This window comes from Pteropus medius, unplaced genomic scaffold, assembly GCF_902729225.1.
Source record: "Pteropus medius unplaced genomic scaffold, Ma_sr-lr_union100, whole genome shotgun sequence".
NCBI lineage: Eukaryota > Metazoa > Chordata > Mammalia > Chiroptera > Pteropodidae > Pteropus > Pteropus medius.
Genome location: NW_024352783.1, coordinates 3,955,019 through 3,980,154, shown reverse-complemented (window position 1 = coordinate 3,980,154; position 25,136 = coordinate 3,955,019). Strand labels below are relative to the sequence as shown.

General features: G+C 37.9%; 1 protein-coding gene across 5 annotated transcripts; it reads left to right on the top strand.

Annotated features, from left to right (window-relative positions):
* Positions 1 to 494: 494 nt before the first annotated feature.
* Positions 495 to 24,241, top strand: ZNF18 (zinc finger protein 18). Of its 5 annotated transcripts, none has more exons than XM_039847375.1 (8): positions 525 to 593; positions 1,258 to 1,353; positions 5,949 to 6,454; positions 7,578 to 7,767; positions 8,139 to 8,230; positions 16,429 to 16,513; positions 17,199 to 17,306; positions 22,943 to 24,241. In XM_039847375.1, the coding sequence occupies exons 3-8, from the start codon at positions 6,068 to 6,070 to the stop codon at positions 23,725 to 23,727; spliced, it is 1,647 nt and encodes a 548-aa protein (XP_039703309.1). In that variant the 5' UTR covers positions 525 to 593; positions 1,258 to 1,353; positions 5,949 to 6,067; the 3' UTR covers positions 23,728 to 24,241. The 5 variants fall into 5 exon arrangements, with proteins under 5 accessions (XP_039703306.1, XP_039703308.1, XP_039703309.1 ...); XM_039847373.1 differs by having other exon boundaries at positions 5,628 to 6,454; XM_039847372.1 differs by lacking the exon at positions 1,258 to 1,353 and having other exon boundaries at positions 495 to 593; positions 5,628 to 6,454.
* The last annotated feature ends 895 nt before the right edge of the window (positions 24,242 to 25,136 follow it).

The window sequence follows — 25,136 nt, the reverse complement described above, 5'->3', positions numbered from 1 at the left end:
CAGAGAAGAGACGAAAATGGGAAGAGAAGTTGGCACTCCACTGAACACCAACGCTGAAAGGGGAGAAGTGGAAGAACAGCCCAGGAAATGCAGAGTTTGTGAGAGTTGGAGAAGCAAGACAGAGCTAGGTGGCAGCACATTAAACGCCCCAGGAAGGCCAAGTCGGGTAAGAATGGCAAAGGGGAGCAAGACCCAGGTTAAGAAACAGAGATGATGGCTCAGCTTGGGGTGTGGGACTGGCAAAGGGGTCTGGAATAGACAAGGGAATTATCTTTGTAGCCCTCTCAGTGTTTGGCCTAGCGTCTGGAACAAACTAAGGCCTCAATAAACGTCTGTTTGGTGAAAACTAAACGCACTGAAACTTGGATGAATGACTGAACGACCGGCTGCAGGCGACAAATAGCCGCGGTAGCGCGACGGCGGAGCGGGCGAGGAGGGGCAGCGCGGGTGGCCAATGGGAGCCGGTGCCTCAGTTTCGGCTCCGCCCCTCGTCCTGCCTCTCCCCGCAGCCGCCTGTCTCTCGCTAGCTGCCAGAAGCGCGCGCAGCCCCGGGTTTCCCGGAAGTGCCCCCGGAGCCGGCGCCACGGGCCTAGGTGAGCGTGCGCGGGCTGGGCGGACCCGGCCGAAACCTCCTGGGGTCCGGCCTGGCGCTGCCCACCTCTGCGCTAGATTCGGCCGGGCCCCGGGGAGCGGCTCCAGGGTCGGTGGACGCGCGCCGTGCTCTTGGGAGCGCGCACGGGGACGCGACGAGTGCGGGGGAAGGGCGGAGGGGATGTGAATAAACTCTGGGGTCGTGGAGACGCCTGTACCCCACCTAGCTCTTCTTCCTGGAGCCTGTGGGCCCCAAGACTCTCCAGCCACATGTCTGGACTGGGACTGAAAACAGGCCCCTGCCTCTTGTCTTCCCTCAAAGGCTGGCAATGAGCCTCCGGAAGAGAGAACCCTGTTGGACTGATGCCGGGACTCTCTCCCACCGGGGTGCTGTGGGAGTCGGGGCGGAGAATGGAGAATATATTGGTGGGCCACACTGCTCAATGCCTTGCAGGGGTTGAGCATCCCTGGCCTCCGGGGGTGTAAATGCCAGTAGCTTCCCAGAGCCGTTCGTGACAACCCATAAACCTGTCCCCAAATTTCCAAATGTTGGCTGCTCTCCTTTCCAAAATTCAGGCGTTAGAGCGTCCTATGTTTGAATTTGGCTGCCACTGCGAGCCTCAGAGATTCCTGATCTATATGTAAACTTTAATACTTGTCTTGCAGGGTAATAGTGAGGATTAAAAATGACACGAACAGAGCCTAATATGTACCTGATACATAGTGTTAAAGAGAACATTACTCAGACACTTGTTAACGATGGTAAGGCCCACTCGACTCAGCGGTACTACTACAATGAGGTTTGTGGTAACAGATAGAATACAAGGCCAAGTGGAGATACATAGAGTAGGGTGGAGATCAGGAAAATTATTAGCAGGAAATATCTGGATTAAGGGGGCATTTCTGGCTGAGCTTGCCTGACAAGAGTTTTGCTGAAAGCAGACTATGGTGAATAAGGAATTTGATCAGATATCAAGGGTGGTACCACGGGTGGGGGATGTAGAATCTGATCAAATATCAAAAGTGGAGGATTTTTTCTAAACTGGACCCAGCAAGGTTCTTGATAAAACTATACTAGAAGGCCAAAGGTCCAGGCCTAGTTAAAAAGAAGACTCAGGAGCTTGACTAAAGTTTGGTTAAGGAGAGAGTCTGTCAATAGCAAGTTCTCCACAAAAGGTCACTTATATATGTATGTATAGTATACTATGTATAGTATACTAACCTAGATGTACGTTTTAAAATTCATTCTAATTTGTTATAGCTTTAACAAATATAATTACTATACATTTGAGATAACCTTAAAATTTTTTTTTGTAACTGATGAGCAGATTCTCATGAAGTCATTGGCATATAAACCCATAAACCCTCTCTAAAGTAATTTAATTTTGAATAATTGAGGCACTTTTTTTAACCATTATATGAGAGTATAATAACAAATCAGATTGAAATATTTTATAAGATCCATAGTTTTCCCTAAATGTCATTTTCCCTAAATGTTTTTTCTAAATTGCTATCTTAATTCGGGAACCAAATAAGTTTGAATGAGTCTACTGATCAGTCTCTTGTATCTGAAATCTTGCTGCTTGTTATTTGAAGCTCAGAAGCCAAATAGACTTAGTGAAGGATACATGTGTATTTATTCAACTTTTAAAACATTTTTTAGAGCTGCATGTTTCTCTCTAGAGCTTTAGCTATTTTCTACAAATTTTGATACGCTGTGTTTTCATTATCATTTAATAGGAAAATATATTTTGATTTCCTTTGTGATTTTTTCTTGACCTTAGGTTATTTAAGATTGTTATTTAATAATTTCCATATATTAGTATTTTCTAGATATTTTATTGTTGTCGATTTCCAATTAAATTGCACTGTGTTCAGAGAATATATACTTTAAGATTCCAGTCCTTTGAAACTTATTATGCATATTGTGTTTTGGTGACTGTTACATATTCACTTGAAATGAATGTGTATTCCGCAATTGTTAGGTTTAAATATCAATTCAATCAAGTTGGTTGATAGTGTTATTCTGATTTTCTATATACTTACTGATTTTTTTTTTTTTAGTCTTCTTTTTCTATCAATTACTGAAGGAAGAGTTAAAATCTCCAACTATGATTGAAGATTTGTTCCTTCAGACCTGTTATGGAGTATATACACAGTTAGGGTTGTTTTGTGTTCTAGATGATTTAACCAATTTATCATAATGAAATGTCTCTCTTTTTTCTTTGTCTTTAAGTCTCTTGGTCAGGTACTGATATAGCCAAACCAGCTTTTATGTGCTTGCTGTTTGCATAGAATGTCTTTTTCTCACCATTTTATTTCCAAGCTATCTTTGACTTTATATGTAAAATATCTCATGTAGACAGTATATAGTTGAGTCTTGTTTTTTTTAAATCTGACAATCTATACTGTATAATTCAAGTATTTAGTCCACTTAGTCCATTTACATTTAATGTAATTACTGATATGGTTGAGTGTTAGTCTACCAAATTGTCTTTTTTTTCATTTGATCTTTTTGGCATTTATTCTTCTCTTGATACTTTTCTATCACATTTTGGGTTATTGAATATTTGTTAGTATTCCTTTTTGGTTTTTTAACTATACCTCTTTGTGTAATATTTTTTACAACTAGCAGTATGCATCCTTAGGCTATCGAAGTTTACCTTATCAGAGTCTACTATTGTACCACTTTATAACTTCGTAATTCACATTTCTCATTTCCTGCCTCTCACTTAACACCTTTACACTTCCCATTTTTCACCTGATACCACCACTCACTTCCCACTATCTCTCAATTAGCTGTTAACCCCTCCTTTGTACTATTGTAATATCTTTTACTTCTACTTATGTTATATTCTATTTATACTATTATTATTTTTGCTTTTAACAGTCAGTTACCCTTTAAGCTGGTTAAAAAATAGAAGCATCATGCTTTATAGTCATCATATATTTGCTATTTTTGGAGATCTTTCTGTAGATCTTTCTTTCTGTGGATTTGAGTTTCTCTTCAACGGGAAGAATATCCTTTAAGCATTTTTTGTAGTACAAGTAACTGCTGAAGAATTCTCCTACCTTATTTATCTGTATAATGTTTTTATTTTTCTTTTTGAAACATGTTTTTGTTGGATGAAGAATTCTGGGTTAATGGTTCTTTTTCTAGAATTTGCATTTGGTTCTTTTTATAATTTGTTTCTTTGTAGAAAGACCTTATATCTTTTCTCATTAAGACTATTTTCTTTAAGTCCTCAGGCCATCTTGGGGTTGATTTCTCTTGATTGCTTTTTTGCTTGACTTTGAATCACATTTTCCTGTTTCTTTATATGTCTAGTAATTTTGGATTGCATTCTGGATATTGTGGATGACACACTGTTGTTGCAAAGGATTCTGTTTTCTTCCTCCAAAGAGTGTCGACTTTTGTTCTAGTAGGCAGTTCAATTACTGAATGATTACCTTTGATTTATGTTGGCTTGGTTTTACGCTTTGTTATGGAAGATCTTTGGAAAGCCCACAGTGTTTTCCAAGTTCTTCTAACTATATCAGACCAGACCAGTAGACTAGGTCTCCCCCTGTGGATCTTGTTAAGGCTTGGCTTTATGCTCGTTAGGGCAGAGTTAGAGTAGGTCTTACTCTAGGGCATAGTCTTTACTCCTAATGTGTGACCTTTCTGGTATCTTAAAATGCCTTGAGCATTAATGAGAGCAGAGGTCTCTCCATATTCAGTGGTCAAAATCTCCCATGTCTCTCATCACTGATTGGCCTTTCATATCTCTCTTTTGCTCTTAACCTGGTAACAACTGTTTTCTGTTAAACCTTGCATAGTTTCATCCTGCTAATGAGTAGCCTAACCCTGGGTCAAAGGCTCACGGGGAAACCCCATACAGACTTCTGCCTCTATCCCCATAGCTCTCTCTTCTCCACTGCCCTGTTCTTCAGATTCCAGCCACTTCAGTGGCTCCAAATTCTGATCGCTGCCTCCTCAGTTTCTATTTTTTAAAGTGAGACCACTGATCCCTGCTTGAGCTTCACCTTCCTGCACCATGATCGAGAAATTGTCCTCATGCAGACAGCCAGGATGATCATGGGGCTCACTTCATGAGTTTTTCTTCTTAGGGATTTCATTCTTGCCTGCCCGTTGTCCACTGCTTAGAAACAGTTGCCTTATAAATTTTCTCTAGTTTTGTAGTTGTTTACAGTGGTGGGCTGGTGGTCTTGTCAATACTATCAATTACTCTGTCATAACCAGAAATAGCATTCCTGAACTATATTTGTTGAGAATATATGTCACATGTGGCTGCTGCACGAGTATATACATATATATATTAACTTTGCTATTTTTTTGAACCCTTGAGAAATTTTGCTTTTTTGTTGTCATTATTGTTTTTTAAATGATTTTGTGAATTGTTTCATGAATTGTTTGGGTGAAGTGGAAGAGATGAGGACATCGCTTCTTATACTTTAAGGAAAAAGCAACTGTTAAAAACTAGAGTATTGTACTGATTTCTAATTAAACCAGACACCCAAGGGGTTGGGTGTTTTTTGATGGTTGTGGTTAGTATTATAGAGAAGTGATGACCTCTAGCTCCTTCATAATGTTTAATAATCCAGTATTAGGTATGACATGCAAGAAAGCTAAGTAGATATAGTACATGATTCTTTTAAAATATTTTAATATTGACTTTGCTATTTAATATTTCTCTTTTCACCATCTTAGTTGCCATCTTCTATATTTTAATACCATTCACTGTAAAATAGTGATTACTTAGTACAAGTCTGTAAGTATGTTTCTGAGGTAGTGAGTACTTATTCTAAATATTTTTTTAAGCCCAAGATTGAAAATTTCAGGTGTGACAGGTTTTTCATAAATTTCCAGTTTTCAACATGGCACTCAAAAGAGGTCACTTAGAAATTTCATTTTACCTTTTAGGGAAGAGTTAATTTGTTCTCTTCAACCTTATGTTTATTATGGAAGCACCTGATTATTTCAAGCCTTTATTTCTAGGGCATTGATGTCTTTGTTCAGCTTTTTTTTTTTTCAGTCTGCAGACACATGTATGCAGATATAGAAGTATTTTGCAGAAGAACTGTTTATCTGGAAACCCATAGTGAAAATACTTCATGTGGTGCATTTCATTCTTCTACTTTGGACATTTGAAGAACAAGAGGGAATGTTGTAAAATGGTCAGGGTAATGGTGCTGGTTTAGATATGGTACTAGTGGTTTGCTTTATGACTTTAAGTTTAGAGTCTTCAAAATAGTATATTCATTGATTTGGAAAGAACTGCAGTTGACTCTGAGGCCTCTCAGGTAGGGCTTATGAATTTGTCCTTTCTGAAAATGTGTCTCTTTCCTCTGTATAGCACTTTATCTCACTTCCTCTCTTGTGTCCCTGTGAGAGGCTCTGTGAAGACCTGATTCTCCCTAGAGACAATTTCATCCCATAAGCACTTCACCTAAAAGGACTTGGACAGGTCACACAATGCCCTTTGAACGGGAGCAGGCCCTAGTCCTGCTGCCACCATCAGCGAAGGCCGAGGACTCCCTATTTTCTGGACCAGATGCTGCCACACAAGAGGAACCCTCCAGCCCTGAGATTGCACGCCAGCTTTTCAGGCAGTTTCGTTACCAGGTGATGTCTGGGCCCTGGGAGACCCTGAGACAACTTCGGAAGCTCTGTTTCCAGTGGCTGCAGCCAGAGGTTCACACCAAGGAGCAGATCCTAGAGATCCTGATGTTGGAACAGTTCCTGACCATCCTGCCTGGGGAGATTCAAATGTGGGTGCGGAAGCAGTGTCCAGGCAGCGGAGAGGAGGCAGTGACCCTTGTGGAGAGCTTGAAGGGAGACCCCCAGAAACTGTGGCAGTGGGTAAGCAGAGGATATTATAATCTGTGAGTGAAGCACAGGGCTCCTGTAGGGTCTTATCAGATGTGTTACCTTTTTTCTGACACCAAATATGTGGAAGTGCCCCCATTTCAGCTACCAGTCACAAATCATAAGGGCCATCCATACTTAGGACTGACTGGCTATAAATCTGGAGGTTCCCACAACCCTTTCCTTAGATAATTTGTTAGACTCATAGAACTCAGGAAAACACTTTATTTTCATTTACCAGTTTATTATGAAGGATATGACTCAGGAATAGTCAAATGGAGGAGATAGCTTCACATAGCTTCCATGAGTTTTCTGGGCCACCCATTTCTATGTGTTCACCAACTCAGAAACTCTCTGATCTTCACAGTTTAGGGGTTTTTATGTAGGTTTTATTGCATGGTTATGATTGATTAATCGTTGGCCATTGGTGATTGAAAATTCCCAGCCTCTTTCTTTTCCCTGAGGTTGAGGGATGGGGCTGAAAATTCCAACCCTCTAATACCCTGGTTGGTTCCTCTGGTGACCAGCCTCCAGTCTGAAGCTATCTAAGGGCCCACCAAGAGTCATTTCATTAGCATAAACTCAGGTATGATTGTGAATAACAAAAGTCACTCTTTTTATTCCTGTCCTTCAGGTAATTCTAAGAGTTTTAGGAGCTCTGTGTCAGGAACCAGGGACAAAGACCAAATATATATTTCTTGCTATACCACATCAGTGTATCCCCATGCCTAACATAATTCTTAGATTCCTTGTGACTCTCAGCACTTTTTAGCCATTATGGTTTGACGATAAGTTCTCCCATCCTATTCCATCTTTAGACTAGAATGTTTGAGAAGTTGTTCAAAACACACCGGAATTTCAATTGGTAGAGACAGTCCAGTAGAAACATAATATTAGTGGCATTTCTCAAAGGCCTGCCAGTCCTACTTCAGGTCTCAGCTTTTGGGCTCTCTCAGGATACTTCCCTCACTGGACTAGAAGTAAAAGCTGTTTTTTTCTTTCGCCATGCTATGCCCCTGAGGACTGCCTTATGATCTGTTGTTATAGAAGGTTATTTCGTATCTTTCAGAAACCCTCACTCTGGATCTTTCAGTAATTAGTACTATGTGGTCTCTAGATCAGCATCCAAGTTCTGGGACAGGACATCTTATCCGAGAAGGTGGAATCTGCAAGCTGCCAAGTGGGGGAAGTGGAGTCCCATCTTGAAGTGATGCCTCAGGAGCCGGGACTTCATAATTCACCTTCTGTTCCAGAGGAGCCACTGAGCCACATCGTGAAAGAAGAATCTGACACAGAACAAGAATTAGGTAGGGACAGTTATTCATGGTGGTGTGTGGTGCTATATTGGAGAAATTTGGGGATTGTGGTTAGTAGGCCTGAGAGTGAGTTGAAAATGATAATGCTGCCCAGGTTAGGGTATCTCTAGAAAGTCTAGAAATAGGGTAGACCTATATGATTCACCCTGATTTGGAGATTCAAAGCTCTTAATTTAAATCACTTTATTACTGGGCTAGACCTTTTGGATTTTGGTTCTGAGGAAGGAGGTAGGAGAAAATATGGGTGAGACTTTTGGGAATGTTGTAAGGAGTTGCAGTTTGTTAGGGAGGCAAATACAAGTCTTAGAATCATGGATGGTTGAAGAGGACATTTAGTTTTTCAAACTTCCTTCTCACTTCAGCATTGGCTGCTTCTCACCTTCCTTCTCAATCTGAGGAAAGGCTCATCAGAGAACAGGACTTTGGAGCCTCACTTCTCCAAACGGCACCTCAGGTGAGCTGGGTTGCCTTGCTTCTCTTACCCCTGAACCAGGCTTTGAGGATGTGTCAGTAAGGAAGATTGAAAGGAGAAGGATTCTCAGAAATGGAGTAGAAAGAAAGACCTCGGTAGGATAATGAGAATAATACCTGTAGTACAAAATCTGAGTTTCAATAGGCAGAATGTTTCCTAATTGTCATCTTGAATAATGGAATCTGGGCCCTGGGAGAAGTTGCTGTGAAGAGTCAATCTTGTCTCTTCTTTTTAATTATCTTTGGGTTATGCTACGAAAAGACTATTTCATTTCCTGGTCTAGGCATTTCACATTGGAGTCAGTTTGAGATTTTGAATGCTTGTCTCCAATGTGGCACAGGTTAATCTCCCCGTACCCCCATCTTTCTGACAAATTTAAGGAGACATAATTGACAAACAATAAACTGCACACATTTAAAGTGTACAATTTGACATATATGCAAACATGAAACCATGAATGCAATCAAGAGAATAAACATATCTGTCACCCCCAGAGGTTTCCTTTCCTTTCTGCTGCCCCTCTACACTCCCCCAATCCCGAGGCAACTACCGATCTGCTTTCTGTCACCATATATTAGTTTGCATTTTCTTGACTTTTTATAAAATGAAATCATGCCATGTGCACTCTTTTTCCTGCATATAATGTATCTTTCTTGCTTGCTTCTAGTGTTTTCTCACTGGTTTTTAACAGTTCGGCTATGATGTGCCTTGGAGTAGTTTTCTTCATGTTTCTTGTGCTTGGTTGGGTTCATTGAACATCTAGGACCTGTGAGTTTATAGTTTTCATCAAATTTGGAAAATTTTTGATCATTATTAAGTTGTTTTTTTCTGTCTCCTCTCCTTCTCTATTTCTTTGGGGACTCTGAGAATAATATGCACGTGGAATGTGTATAATGATACTGTACATACATATATTAGATCTCTTCAAATTGTCCATGGCTTACTGATGCTCTTTTCTCTCTTTTTTTTGTTTCACTGTGGATGGTTTCTATTTTTATGTCTTCAAGTTAATTAATCTTTTTTTCTGCAGTGTCTAATCTGCTATTAATCCTATATAGTGTATTTTTTCATCTCATGTATTTTTTATCTCTTGAAGTTTGAACTGGGGTTTTATTATATTTCTTGAACATATGGAATATAGTTATAATATTTGTATTAATGTCCTTGTCTACTAATTTATCAATTTTGATGTCAGTTTCAGTGTATGGATTAGTCTCAACAGTGACAAATATTAGTTGTGTTTTCCTGCTTCTTTGTATGCCTGGTAATCTTTGATTGCATGTCAGACATTGTGAATTTTACCTTGCTAGGGGCTTGATATTTTTGTATTTCTCTAAATGTTGTTGAGTTCTGATCTGGGATGCCGTTAAGTTACTTGAACAGTTTGTTGTATGGCACCAGAGAAGCCTTTAGTCTGGGACTAATTTTTCTCCACTGTTGAGGCAATATCCTTCTGATTACACTATTTGATCTTCTTGATATATAAGGTTTTTTATACTGGCTGCTGGAAATATGGTGTATTTCCAGCACTGTACAACTTCAGGGGATTATTCCCCCTGCTTCTTTTGGGTTGTTCTTTCTTGGACTTGAGGGAGACCCTCTGCAGATCTCTGGGGCTTTCTCTTGGTATGGCTCCATCACTCTGGGCTTCTGCCCTGCTAACTCTATAGCCTCTTTGGCTTCCCCAGACTTTGAGTTCCTTCTGCTCAACTCTGGGGGGCTGCCTGGCTCTGCCAGGGTTCCCCTACCTATGCTGCTCTGGATGCTCTCTCTAGGTAGTAAGTTTGGGCAACTGTAGGATTCCCTTAATTTGTGTCCCTGCTTTCAGAGATCTCTTTTCTGCTCTTCCTAATGTGCAATATCTGCAAACCATTGTTTTGTGTATTTTGTTTCCTTTTTTTATTTGTTTTAGCCAGGAAGGTAAACCAGTACCTGTTATTCCATCTTGTCAGTAAATGAAGTCTCTGTGACAGGTTCATCTTGATTATATAGTTAACAACTCTGAAAAGTTGCATTTGATAAAAGTAAAGTTTTTCAGGAACCTATTCATCTTAATTAAAACATTGTTTCAAACCTTTGGGGAATTCTTCTTGAGACTTGCCTGGTGAGATAATTTAGAGTACAGGTGGATATAGGGAAGCCAGTAAGTGGTGCTTAATGTGGGGCTGAAGACCAGGTCTGAGCTTCAGCTTTCGAAGCTCAAAGATTTAAAAACCAGAATACCAACTTTGTAGTTTACCCCAGGCTAGAGGGATTGGGAATGGGGAGAGGAAGGATATACCTTTTAGTGATTCAAGGGTGCCTTTCCTGCTTTCAAGGTACCCAGAAACCAAATTGTTAGATAGGAGGTTACTTGGTGAAACAGGTTGGATATTCTGTTAAATATTTCAAGCAGAGTTGGAGGATTATAGTAAGTACAGAGTACCCCTATGAAAAGTATATATAATTTATTAACATATTTTAATTAGTAGAATTAAACATTAACTCCACGTAGCGTATTGACATTAACTATGACCTGTTCTGGATAGCTTAAAATTAAAACACTCAAAATCCTTACCAGCAGCACCATGTGTATATATCTCTGTGTGTGTGCGTGTGCACTATATTTAGTAGATAACTAATAGCCACTTGCTCAAACAAAAATCATCCCTACCCAATCCCAATATCCCTCCCTCGAACTAACAACAACTATTTTCAATGAAAAGACTTTGATATTCAATGGAATCCTTTGTAAGTGAAGGGATTATCTATCTATCTATCTATCTATCTATCTATCTATCTATTATTTTTTATTAAGTTTATTGGGGTAACATTGGTTAATACAATTATATAATTTTTAGGTGTACCTTATAATTTGACATATGTATATTCTATTGTATGTTTACCATCCAAAGTCCAGTTTCCTTTAGCTACCTATATTTGATCCACTTTACCCTCCCCTTACCCCCCTATATTTGACCCCCTTTAACCTTCTACCTACCCCCTCCTCCCCCACTCCCTACCCTCTGGTAACCACTCGTCTATAGTCCATGTCCATAAATCTCTGTTTGTTTGTCCTGTTCATTTCTTGATTTTAGGTTTATATCCCACATATAAGTGATAGCATGTGATTTTCAACTTTTTCTGTTTGGCTTATTTCACTTAGCATAATTATCTCGAAGTCCATCCATGTTGTTGCCAATGGTAGTCTTTCATCTCTTCTTAGGACTGAGTCATATTCCATTGTATATATGTACCACAGCTTCTTTAGCCAATCATCTATCGTAGGACACTTCAGTTGCTTCCATGTCCTGGCCACTGTGAATAATGCTGCTATGAACATCAGTGTGCAAATACCTTTTCGGATATGGGTTTTCAAGTCTTTGGGGTAAATACCCAGTAGAGGGATTGCTGGATCATATCAAGCAATATCAAGTCTTAGTTTTTTGAGGACCCTCCATACTGTTTTCCATAGTGCCTGTACCAATTTGCAGTCCCACCAGCAGTGTATGAGGGTTCTTTTTTCTCTACATCCTCTCCAACATTTGTTATTACTTGTCCTGTTGATTATAGTTATTCTAACAGGTGTGAGATGGTATCTCATTGTGGTTTTGATTTGCATTTCCCTAAAAGCTAGCGATATTGAGCATCTTTTCAAATATTTCTTGGCCATTTGAATGTCCTCTAGGGAGAATGTCTGTTCAGGTTCTCTGCCCATTTTTTGATTGCATCATTTGTTTTATGTTGTTAATGAGTCATATGAGTTCTTTGTATATTTTGGATATTATGCCGTTATCGGAGGCGTTGCTTGCAAATATATTTTCCCATTCAGATGGTTGTTGACGATTTCTTTTGCTGAGTAGAAGCTTTTTAGTTTGATGTAGTCCCATTCATTTATTTTAGCTTTTACTTCCCTTGCCTTTGAGGTCAAATTCATAAAATGCTCTTTGAGTCCAAGGTCCTTGAGTTTAGTTCCTATGTTTTTAATGCATTTTATTGTTTCAGGTCTTATATTGAAGTCCTTAATCTATTTTGTGTTAATTTTGGTGTGTAGTGATAGACAACAGTCTAGTTTCATTCTTTTGCAGGTGGCTTTCCAGTTTTACCAGCACCATTTATTGAAGAGGCTTTCCTTTCTCCACTGTATGTTTTTGGCTTCTTTGTCGAAAATTATTTGCCCATAAATATGGTTTTATTTCTGGACTCTCGATTCTGTTCCACTGGTTCATGCATCTGTTTTGTTGCCAATACCATGCCATTTTGATTACTGTCGCTTTGTAGTATAATTCGAAGTCAGGCAGAGTGTTGTCTCCAGCCTCATTCTTTTTTCTTAGGATGGCTTTGGCAATTTGGGGTGTTTTGTGCTTTCATACACATCTGATGATTTTTTTGTTCTATTTCTTTAAAACATGCTGATGAGATTTTGATGGGGATTGCATTAAATCTGTATAATGCTTTAGGTAATATGGTCATTTTAACTATGTTGATTCTTCAAGTCCAAGAACACGGAATATCTTTCCATTTCTTTGTATTTTCTTCGATTTCTTTTAGTAGGGTCTTGTAGTTTTCATTATATAGATCCTTTACGTGTTTTGTTAAATTTATTGCTAGGTATTTTATTCTTTTTGTTACAATTGCAAAAAGAATTATTTTTTCCATTTCTTTTTCTGACTCTTCATTATTAGAGTATAGGAATGCCGTGGATTTCTTAATGTTGATTTTGTATCCAGAGACGTTACTGTATTTGTTTATTGTTTCTATTAGTGTTCTTGTGGAGTCTTTAGGATTTTCTATATAGAGAATCATGTCATCCACAAATAGCGACAGTTTGACTTCTTCGTTTCCTATTTGGATGCCTTTTATAACTTTCTCTTGTCTGATTGCACTTGCTAGGACCTGCAGTGTTACACTGAATAAGAGTGGCGATAGTGGACAGCCTTGCCTTGTTCCTGATCTTAGTTTTTCACCAGTACTTCAACATTAAGTATAATATTGGCTGAGGATTTGTCATATATGGCCTTTATTATGTTAAGGTACTTTCCTTCTATACCAATTTTGTTAAGTGTTTTGATCCTAAATGGATACTGCATCTTGTCGAAGGCTTTTTCTGCATCTACTGATTTGATCATATGATTTTTATTTTTTAATTTGTTTATGTGATGTTCACATTAATCGATTTGCGTATGTTGAACCGTCCTTGTGCCTCTGGGATGAAACCCACTTGATCGTGATGTATAGTCTCTTTAATATGTTTCTGTATTTGGTTTGCTAGTATCTTATTTAGGATTTTTGCATCTGTGTTCATGACAGATGTTGGTCTGTAGTTTTCTTTTTTTGTGTTTTAGTATCAGAGTAATATTGGTCTTATAAAATGAGAAGTATTGCTTCTTCCTCGATTTTTTGGAAGAGTTTGAGGAGAATACGTATTAAATCTTCTTTGAATGTTTGGTAGAATTCAACTGGTAAAGCCATCTAGTCCTGGACTTTTACTTTTTGGTAGGTTTTTGATGATTGTTTCAATGAAAAGAGATTTTTTGAATGTAAGTGATTACTTCCCCTAAACTCTTCCAGAAGTTAGGAACTTGGTGACTAATGCCAGAAAAATATAGTAGCGTCCCTACACAGTGGTATTTTATTATTAGAAAACATGACTAAATTAGATCCTCACATAGACTTGGGGAAGCGTTTACTCACATTCCCATGTTTTCAAACTTTGGGAAAGAACAGTACAAGAATTTTGTGCAAATTAGTTGTGGTAATGTCTCGTAAGCCCACAAGATGGTGCTGTTTCCACAAAATCGAGATTATTTCCCCATCAAATCTCATACTTTGCCTTTTCAGAATAGGAATTTAGATTTTCTTCCTGTTATAAAAATGAGAAAAAGCAATATGGTTGCAGTTGGTGTCTTGCCTCTTAAGTAAGGGGTATTATTCAAGTATCCCTGCTGCTTGACAGCTCCTTGAATGGGTTTTGTGGTTTTCAGCTGGAGGTACACTGTTTGGAGACTCCTGAGGTATCTTCTGATTTTGAAAGGACTGATTGTGGCCCTTGGGGATTTTGATGGCTATATTCTAGTTTGTCTTGTACTGAACTTAGTATCTACTATTATGGTGCCCACGGAATAGGCTTTGTGTTGAGCAAGCCAAGCAGGTAATCAGATGTTATGGTACTTGGCATTCCCATCCTTTTCTCACCAGTGCTGATGCAAGGGTCTGTGTTCTGACTGTAAAGACCAAGAATTATATTCAGCAATGTTTGCTCAAGCTGGTTAGTTTCAAGAAATTGATAAGGTAGTTTCATTCACAGAAGAATGACAAAATTAACTCAATAATGCCTACTTTAAAAATAAAAAAAAATAAAGTTTATATTAAAATGTGGTTATAGTTAATAAATATATAGTTAAATACGTTAAGGTCACTTTTCACCTTTTTACCTTTTTTGCCATAACAAATTCACTTCCTTCCTTCCTTCCTTCCTTCCTTCCTTCCTTCTTCCTTCCTTCCCTTCCTTCCTTCCTCCCTTCCTCCCTCTCTCTCTCTCTCTCTCTCTTTCTCTCTCTCTTTCCTTTTTCCTTTCCCTTTCTCCTTCTCTTTCTCCTTCTCCTTCTCCTCCTTCTCCTCCTTCTTTCTTTGCTTAGTATCTGCTAGTGAAAGACTTTTTGGTGTCTCCATTCTCTTTCAACCATTTCCACTTCCCTTTGTTGTGCTAGGACTGAGAATGGCTTCTCTGAGTAGTGTATTATTTGCAATAGGAATATAATTTCACCTTTTCAGTCTCTTCTTTTCTGCCTTCAATAGTGTGGTTGGCTATTCATGACAATAGTCTGTGGCTATCAACTTTGGGGTTCCTCAAAGTGTACAGAATCTCTTAATTCTCCTTGCAAACCCTTAGGGGAGGTGAGTCTTGGAGATTGAGTATCCCATAGACTACATATGATAGTGATAATAAAATGTATCATCTACTGAGGACTTGTTTGCTAAGAGCTGTATACTTCACCCAAACAGCATATATTGAGTAACTGCTCTGTCTTGGACAGAGTCTTGGGGATTGGAAGAGTGCAGTGGAGAGTCCTTTTCTCATGGTATTTATGTGCTTGTTGAGCCAACTGTTAATTAAATAGTTTTATATGTGTGTATAAAAACACATTAGGTATTCTGTCATATACATATATATTTTTTATAAACTGTAATGAATGCTATGAATGAAAAGTATAGTGTTCTATGAAAACAGATGACACTTGCATTTATTTCTGTTAAGCCTCTCAACAATTTTTGAGTTCAGTACTATCATTAGGTTAGGACCGAGGCCCAGAAAGATTAAGTAACTTGCTCAAGATTATGCAGCTAGAAAGTGGCAACCTGGGACTTGAAACCTAGTTTGTCTGACTCCAAAGACTGTGCAGTTAATCACTCTGCTATATAAACTTAGTTTCTAACAGTTTGTTCAATCTCCCCTTGTTGGGGAGATTGAAATTTGAATTCATGAAAGTAGACCCTAGTAAGACATTCTTAGGTTTGAGTCTCTAGTTTGCAGTTCCCTAGGGAAATGTTGTGGGGATAACTGAGGGACACCTTGCTCTAGAGAACCCACCAATTTCCCACTCACTGGGAGGAAAACTGATTTAACCTTAGACTCTAAACTCAGAACTATCAGGAGATTCCAAGTGTGAATGGCTGCAGCATCTCTCTCTGCTCTGAATCCCCAATATGTTTCATAGTGAGACTTACAACTCAGTTGACTTCATGTTGATTCTTCCACCTTTTTGCTGATTTGCAGTTGTTTTTCCAACAATTACCTTTTTAATGTCTTCTTTTTTTCTCTTGAATTTCCAGATTTTAATAAAATATTGGAAATATCAGGCACCTTCTCTTCAAAGACCTCTTAAGCACTGAAGGAGTTAAAGAAAAGGACAGTATAGAAAGGGCTCTTACATTCTCTCTGTTCTCCAGTCTTAAATACATACAACTTAAAAATACATAACTTAAAACCTAAATGTTTTCTAACCAGGGCAAGAAATACTAATGTAGGGACTATAGTTTACTCTTGAACTTTTCCCTTGAACCACCTCCCATGACTTCTTACATCTTCTGGTGGCCAGGATCCTAAGGCACATTCATTTCTTCTCAGCCTCCTATAGGCAGAGAAGGTAGAGTTCAAAGGCTTTCATTGGAGTCATAGCCTTGTATTTTTTTTTTTTTAGGAGCAATGGAGGAACCTGGATTCCACTCAAAAGGAGCAGTACTGGGATTTCATGCTGGAGACCTATGGGAAAATGGTCTCAGGAGGTGAGGGCATGGGTTAGACCGATGGAAAGAAATGGGAACATTATTAAGCATTTTCTGTGTACGTTTAGAGAGATAGCTACTCTACTCAAGTTCTCTGGGTAAAGAAAATCATTAGAGACACCATTGGGAACTTGGGTGAGTTGGAGATAGCAGGGTTATAGTAAGAACTTGCTTTTTTCTTTCAAAAGTATTCTGTGAACCAGGAACTGTTGTGGTTGCCTTACATTTAGTAGCTCCTTTAATCTATGACATGAGTCATAGTATTCTCATTTTAAGATAATGAAGGTGAGTGTCAAATTGAGTCACCTGCTCACTGTTACATAGCTCATAAGTGCTGAGTTACGATGGAACTCAGTTGTGGCTGGCTCTGAGTCCATGCTCTTTAATACTAAACCACACTATCTCAACCAATTATAGGAGGGGTCTTAATCAAGACCCTTGCACCAGCCTGCCAGGTGGTCTGACTTCACCTGTCCAGACTCTTCTTTTTGTGGTCTTCACCATATATCCTGTTTATCTTGTAAGTACTGGTGTCTTAGACATTCCACATATCCTTCTAAGATGGGTTACTTTAAGTGGTCTCCAGAACCTTCATATTTCCTTTCACACTCAGAGTACTCCTTTGAAAAAGTTTGGTCCCCAATCCTCCCTACCTAGGCCCATATATCATCTTTCTCTGTACCAGGCATTTCCAGTTCCAAGCCTGACCTAACTAATTCAGCAGACTATGGGGAAGAGCTGACAGAACTGCACCTTCATGTCAGTGAGAAGATCCCAATACCCACCTGCATAGGTGAGTGATCTTTCATGGGTCAGAGCCATTTCTGATCTGTCATTAAATTGGAGGTGGTCGGGGAGATATTAGAACTTGGTTTCTATTACATTTGCTCTAACCAGTCATGATCTGGATCAGTCTAGTTTGAATACTGAGGTTAGGTCTCCTTATCCCTGGCCATAGGGCTGTTGACACATATAGTGAATAATGGAAGAAAGATGACACATTGAATTTGCTACTTTCAGTCTTATCTGTTGTGACAGCTGTCTTTCTCAGAGAGAGTTAAGATTAGTACAGATTGAGAGCAATACAAGTTATGTGTAGAATTCCATTACAAAAAAAGTTTATGTAACAGCCATTATTGCCCCTCCTAACAAGAGGGTTCAGAACAACTAGATTTCTTACTCGGGTTATAGTGAATAGTAACTAACCAACCAACCCTCAGCAAAAGAAAACAAAGAAACAAACAGAAAAACATGTTTTAGCTAACCTTCATGCACCTAACTGTTACTAAACAGAAACAACAAATATTTCATATAAATCATGTATTTTAGGACTGGGGAAGAAGAAATATGAATTTGTTCTGTTGTAAAATAGCAATCACCCATTGCCTTCTGCATTCTTCTAAAACAATGCAGTTATGTGAAACCTTTCTATCAAACCTATCTACACACACACACACACACACACTTTTACATGTACAAAAGATCTCAGGATCTTGGAGGAAGAAAAGGATGAAAGATAGGAACTGTATGACAAATCATTTTTTCTCCCCAGTGGGATCTAATTAATTATTTTCCTTTGCTAATATACCACAGAGAGAGCAAGCATCAAATGAGACATATGATTTTAATTTTAAGCAATATATTTATCATAATTCTTTTTCTCAAGGTTTCCTTTGGAGCAGGAACTCTTAACTGCATTTCATGACCAATTAGTGTGTTGTGAAATCATTATATAGGTTGCAACCATCGTTTAAAACAAATGAAATGATAAGGTTGAATAGAAAATATCAGAATGCTGACTAAAGAAGTGGTGGTACATATATACAATGGAATATTACTCAGCCATAAGAAGAGATGAAATACTGCCATTTGCAACAACATGGATGGACCTTGAAATAATCATATTAAGTGAAATAAGCCAGACAGAAAAAGTTGAAGATCACATGATATCACTTATATGTGGGATATAAACCTAAAATCAAGAAATGAATAGGACAAACAAACAGAGACTCATGGACATGGACTATGGCTAGTGATTACCAGAGAGTAGGGGATGGGGGAGGAGGGGGTAGCTAGACGGTTAAAGGGGATCAAATATAGGGAGATAGGGGGAGGGTGAAGTGGGTAAAGGGGATCAAATATATGGTAGCTGAAGGAAACTGGACTTTGGGTGGTAAACACACAATAGAATATACAGATGTCAAGATATAATGTACACTTGAAAATTATATAATTGTATTAACCAATGTTATTCCAATAAACTTAATTTTAAAAAAAGGGGGAAAAAAGTTTAATTAACAACACACATATACACAGAATAAAGAAAATAGAATACTATAATTAAAAAAGATATTACTTGAGATTATGGGTAATTACATTTTTTTCAATGTATGCTACTCTATGTAGTCCAGATTATTCTCAAATACCCAGCATGTAGTGGACACTTGGATATTTGTTAAATAAATGCATCATTTTCTGATTTTCTTTATAACCAGAAAAAACAATTACGACATTCTCAGATTTTACTGTCCTTATCCTTTTTCTCACTCACCTTTGAAAGATTTCATACCCTCCAGTAATTTTTTCTCAAACACCTTTTTATCAGCTGTAAGATAAAATACTATTGACTTTTTGGCAATTTGTAAAAATCAAAATGTTTATTTTCAGAAAGAGAAAATTTAAAAATTTATCAAAATTCATTTTCAATGAAATAAAAAGTATTTAGAAAACAAAAAAAGAGAAAATATCAGAATGCAAATAGAAAATATTAGATATCAGGTTAAGTAGTATTTCAGATTTTTGTTCCAAGTATGTATGTATGTATTGTATTTCAGTGTAATGTATTTCTTAATGTGGATAGCAAAGTTTGAAAACACTACTTTAAAGGTTATTGCAGTAGAATTTTTGTTTTAATAGGCTTTATTTTTTTTAGAGCAGTTTTAGGTTCACAGCAAAACTGAAAAGTACAGAGATTTCCCATATATTCTATTGCAGTAGGATTTTATTTATGATATATAGCTCACAATATCCCCATTCTTTTTTTTTCTTCTTCTTTATCCCATCTGTTGACATGGGCCCATTAGATTTTACCTAATTTTACCTAATCAGACTGTGGAGAGTCTACAATGCCAGCCTGGCTTGATAAGGCAAACTAATGCCATCGTAGGTTCTTGGCAGAGGATATGTGGAAAGGAACGTTGAGGAAGTAGCAATATACAGGAAAGTCTGGGAGGGAAAACTTGGAGGACAGGAGCCCTGCAGGAAGTTGTCTTGGAGTCCAGGTGTATAGGGATGATATCCTGAATCCATGTGGAAGCAACAGTGAAAAGATGAGAGAGGATTGCATCAATCTAAAACATAATAGCTGGTCTGCCAAATCTGGACTCTGACCAGGGGACAAATGTCACAGAAGAGCTTGTATGTACTATTATATTTGACCATATGGAAGAACAGCTCCTAGTTAAAACAGACCAGCAGAGGAGTAAGCCTCAAAAAGCCATATACTCATACCTCTAATCAAAATCCCAAGGGATAAAAAAAATTATTTGGAAAAACGATTCTTAAGTAGTTATCTGGAAGAATACTACAAGAATAGAAAAAAAGTTTTGAAAGAAGGGTGTTTATCAGTAATAGATCTGTAAATAGGAGTCTCTCATTTAATATAGGTAAAATCATTAAAATAATGGGATACTGATGTAAAAATAGATACACAGACCAATGGAACAGAAAAGAGAACCTAGGAAAAGAATCTGGTCTATATAAGAATTTCACATCTGAAAAAGGAAGAATTAGCCCAAATCCTTCAATGAGCAGTATCTGGACAAAAGACCCTCTAGGAAAAGGAATCAGTTTAAATTTGATATATTTTATACCAAATTAAGTTGGAAATAGATGAAAAAGACATAAAATATGAAAATAATAATGAAAATGGATGAATATTTGTCTCATGTCTGAGTCGGGCAGGTTTTTATAAGTATAGAGTCAATAGAAATAAATCACTAAGGAAAAGATTAATAGATTTGAGTATATTTAAAAAGAAAAAAAAAACACAACTTCTATACATAAAAATAACTCCAAACGATTAAGGTAACTAATGGATGAAAAACATTTTTCATGAACACGACAGATAAATGATTATTTTTCTTAATATAGAAAGTGTTAATGCAAGTTGATAAGAAAAAATGACTTTCCCAATAAAAAATAGACAGCAGTCTTGGAGTATGAAAAATAGCTCGTAAATGTGAAAAAAATTCCTCCTTTAAGGAAATAAAACTCATAACAATGAAAAACCATTTTTCACTGGTCTAAATGGAAAAGTTTTTTAAAAAATTCAATACTTAAGTATTGAACACTCTCCTTCAGTCTGTCCAGCTTTTCATACCAGAGGATGGCATAGTTGTTCTGAAAATCCATTTATCAGTAAATGTCAGGATCCTTGATGACAAATTTATGTCTGTTGACATAGTAATTCTACTTCAAGGAACCTCTTTTAAGGCATTGATCAGAAATGTGAGTGAAAATTTATAAAGGAAAATTCTTATTACAGCATTATTTATAGCAAAAACACAATAAACAACTTCAATTTCCACAGTAGGAGAATTCTTTAAAAAATTTTTATGTTTATTATTTGTTTTTATGACATCTCCACGATGGACCATTATTCAACTCTTTAAAATGATATTTGTAAAAGCTTCTTTAAAGACAAGAGATGGTACCTTTGGCTTTTAAGAGAAATGTGTTCTAAGGCTTTGTAAATGAACCAGTTCAGGTCTACTTCTTTAGCATACCCCTGGGTCTCTAGCAGATACTTTGAAAGACACAAGTATAGGAAAGAGAAAGGTAAATAACTTCTTTAGACCTATAGGAATAAGGTAATTTATAAAAGCTGAAAATAAATTCTGTCACCAAAATAAAGATCTTTACTATGTGCATCGTTAAGTTGTAATAACCGAAAACCTAAGTTATGAGGAAGAAAACAAATTTTTTTCTATTACGTGAGTTAATGAAGCACAAATGAATGCTGGATTCAAGCATAGACTGAGGGATTCACTTTTATGCTATAGCCTTACTGTGCATTGAAACTACATTGATGCATTTTATGAATTTTTGGATTACTTGTGAATGGGAGAATCCACGTGAAATTGATTACCACCATTTACAATTTAAATGCTACAAAGCCAGCTATAGAACTGCATATACAATATGATATCAGTTATGTCAGAAAAAGGCATGTATATACATATATATATATATACACACACACACACACACACACACAGGTTAAAAATAGACTGGAAGAAAATGTGTACTCATAGTTGTTACCTCTGGGTAGTATGATTGAGGTTGATTTGGTTTCTTCTGTATACTTTCAAGTTGTTTTTAGTGATCATATTTACCTTATATATAATCAGGTAAAAAAACCAATTTTTTAAAGTAGCACTCTTATATAATACACTCATTTTTCCTGAGCCTTAATAAATGCATATAAAAATGGAACTACCGTATGACCTAGCAATTCTACTTCTGGGTATTTATCGAAGAAAACAAAAACACTAATTTGAAAAAACATATGCACCCCCACATTCATTGCAGTATTGTCTACAATATCCAAGACCTAGATGTCCATCAATAAATAAATGGATAAAGAAAATGTGATGTACATATGCACACACACACAAATACAATGGAATATTACTTAGCCATAAAAATGAATGAAATCTTGCCATTTGTGACATGTTGATGTATCTAGAAGGTATTATGCTAAGTGAAATAAGTCAGACAGAGAAAGTCAAATGCCATATGTTTTTACTCATATGTAGACTCTAAAAACAAAACAAATGAACAAACAAAATGAAGCAAAAACAAACTCATAGATACAGAGAACAAACTGATGGTTGCCAGAGAAGAGGGGGATTGGGAGGTTGGGTGGAAAAGGGGAGAAAGATTGAGAAGTACAAACTTCTAATTATAAAGTCATGGGGATGTAATACACAGCATAAATAATGTAGCCATTAATATAATAACTGGTGATATATGGTTGCTAGACTTGTGAGTGCTTTTTAAGGTGTATAAATGTTGAATCACTATGTTGTACACTTAAAATTAATATAATATTGTATGTCAACTAGAATTTTTAAAAAATGCATGCTGCTGTTTTGGGGGTGTGGGGGGAGGGTGTTCAACAAAGCCCTCTGTAAGCATTCCTCTGCTATCAGACATTCTACTGAGCTCCAGAGCTGAATCACTTAGCCTGGATCCCAGCACAAGTGAAGTAAGTGCCAGGTGCACAGGCTGGATGATATTTTTCTTCCTCACTCACTGATACCCTCTTGTTAAAATAATTAATGTTTTATGATGATCCTTTCTTTGATATGAGTTAGAAAATTGGGCATACAATTTATTGAGCTGTTTCAAATCTTCTTCTTTCAGGCGATAGACAGGAGAATGACAAAGAGAACCTAAACTTGGAAAATTATAGGGGCCAGGGACCTTCAGATGCTTCCTGTCATGCCTCAGAAGAGGCACCTTCTCAGGCTTCCTTGAGTGGCCTCTTCAGTGAGGATGGGCCGAAACACTTTGGAGAAGGCGAGGATCCTCCTGAAGGTCAGGAAAACCTTCAGGATGAGGGGATAGGGGGACAACTCTCTCAAGAAAGGAATTCTGGGAAGCAGCTAGGTCATCATTTGCCTAATCCTTATCCAGGAGAACTGTCTATGCTGTGGCTTGAGGAGAAGAGAGAGGCCTCCCCGAAAGGGCAGCCGAGAGCCCCCATGGCCCAGAAACTCCCCACCTGCAGGGAGTGTGGGAAAACCTTTTACAGGAATTCTCAGCTTGTTTTTCATCAAAGAACTCATACCGGAGAGGCATACTTTCAGTGCCCCACCTGCAAAAAAGCCTTTCTACGGAGTTCAGACTTTGTGAAACATCAGAGAATTCATACAGGAGAGAAGCCCTGTAAATGTGATTACTGTGGGAAAGGCTTTAGTGACTTCTCAGGATTGCGCCACCATGAGAAAATCCACACAGGAGAGAAACCCTATAAATGTCCCATCTGTGAAAAGAGTTTTATTCAAAGATCAAATTTTAATAGACATCAGAGGGTTCACACAGGAGAGAAACCTTATAAATGTTCCTGCTGCGGGAAAAGTTTCAGCTGGAGCTCGAGCCTTGATAAACATCAAAGATCCCATTTAGGAAAGAAGCCCTTTCAATAGCCATGTCCTCTTAGCCTATTTTTATCTCCTGGCCCATTTAAAAATACTTAGCTCTATCAAGAGAAATTGCATCTTTTAGAGGATATCCCTATTTTGGGGGGTAGCGGAACGGATTAGAGAGGACAGTACTTGAACATGGTTTTGGACTTGGAAGATATATGGGCCTGTGGACTGGATTTTATGCTGGTTTAATATCTTGCTTCTGCATCAGTAGAAAGAATTGTCTTCGTCTTTCACCTCATCTCTTTTGGGAAGAGATGGGAAAAACTATGACTTGGAGATCCTGTTTTAGAAGTGCTACCTGGGAAGAGTTTAACTGGATTAGCCATAATTGCAGTTTATGGGAAGAACTTTGGATCAGCCCTTTAGAACTGGGGTTCTAGAGCAGGGCTTCCATTACAAAAGGAGGAGCGTAGAAGGCCAATGAGCTCATGCGTGTTCTTTGTCATACAGGTACAAAATTAATGTCAAGTGTCCCCTGTTTTAAATAAACTTAGAGCTTGTGTCTGAAGTATCCACTGTGTGTTGATTGTAACTCAAAGTGCATTTTCTCATAAAGACCCTAAATGGTAGTTGAGCTTCTAGATCATCCTGAACAAACATATCAAGTTTTTCAACCAGTTGACCAGTGACAGGAAGACTCTAGCTTGGTGCTCAGGTGTGAGAGCTTGGCCAGTGCTGGGCATTCTTGGTCTCAGGTAAGTCTGTCCCTGGTGTCCACTTTCCAAGCCTATCTCCCACTTTAAGCTGCCTCTTTTTCTCCTAGCATCCCATTTAGGCTATCGTTTTTGCCAAAGTGTTCTGTGCTTTAAAATTATCTTTATTATTTTATTTCGTAGGTGTTAGGAAGAAATCAGTAGTATTGATATGATTTGTAGTACTGTCCAGAGGTTTATTAACACATATAACTAACCTTCCCACTTGTCCTTTTCTTCAAAAGTTACATTCCCCAAAGTGTCCTGCACTTATCTAGTAAAACTTCCACCTTCCTTCCATCTTGGCCTTTCCCTTGTCTGTTCTTATTTTACTATTCTTGATGAGGATCAGGGAGGATGATAATAAGGAAGCAGACAGACCTATCTCTGAAGACAGATTAACTTATAGGCAAGAAACTGCTGGTTGTTGGCAAACAATGGGAAGTACATTACTGGTTGATGAGAGGAGAGACAAAACTGAAGTTGCAATTCCTGGATTCCAGAGGCGTTTGTTAACTCTCTTATAGCATGAAGATGAGGAATATGGCTTCTTTTTAGAGGATGCAGGAACCACGGGGCGGAAAGCAAGAAAATCATCGAGGAATTGTCATTAGATTCTGCATTCTGCATAACAGATTTGTAGAATGGTAGAGTTTTATGTTTTAAATCAGGAGTTCTCAAAGTGCGGCTCCCAGACCAGCAGCACTGGCAATT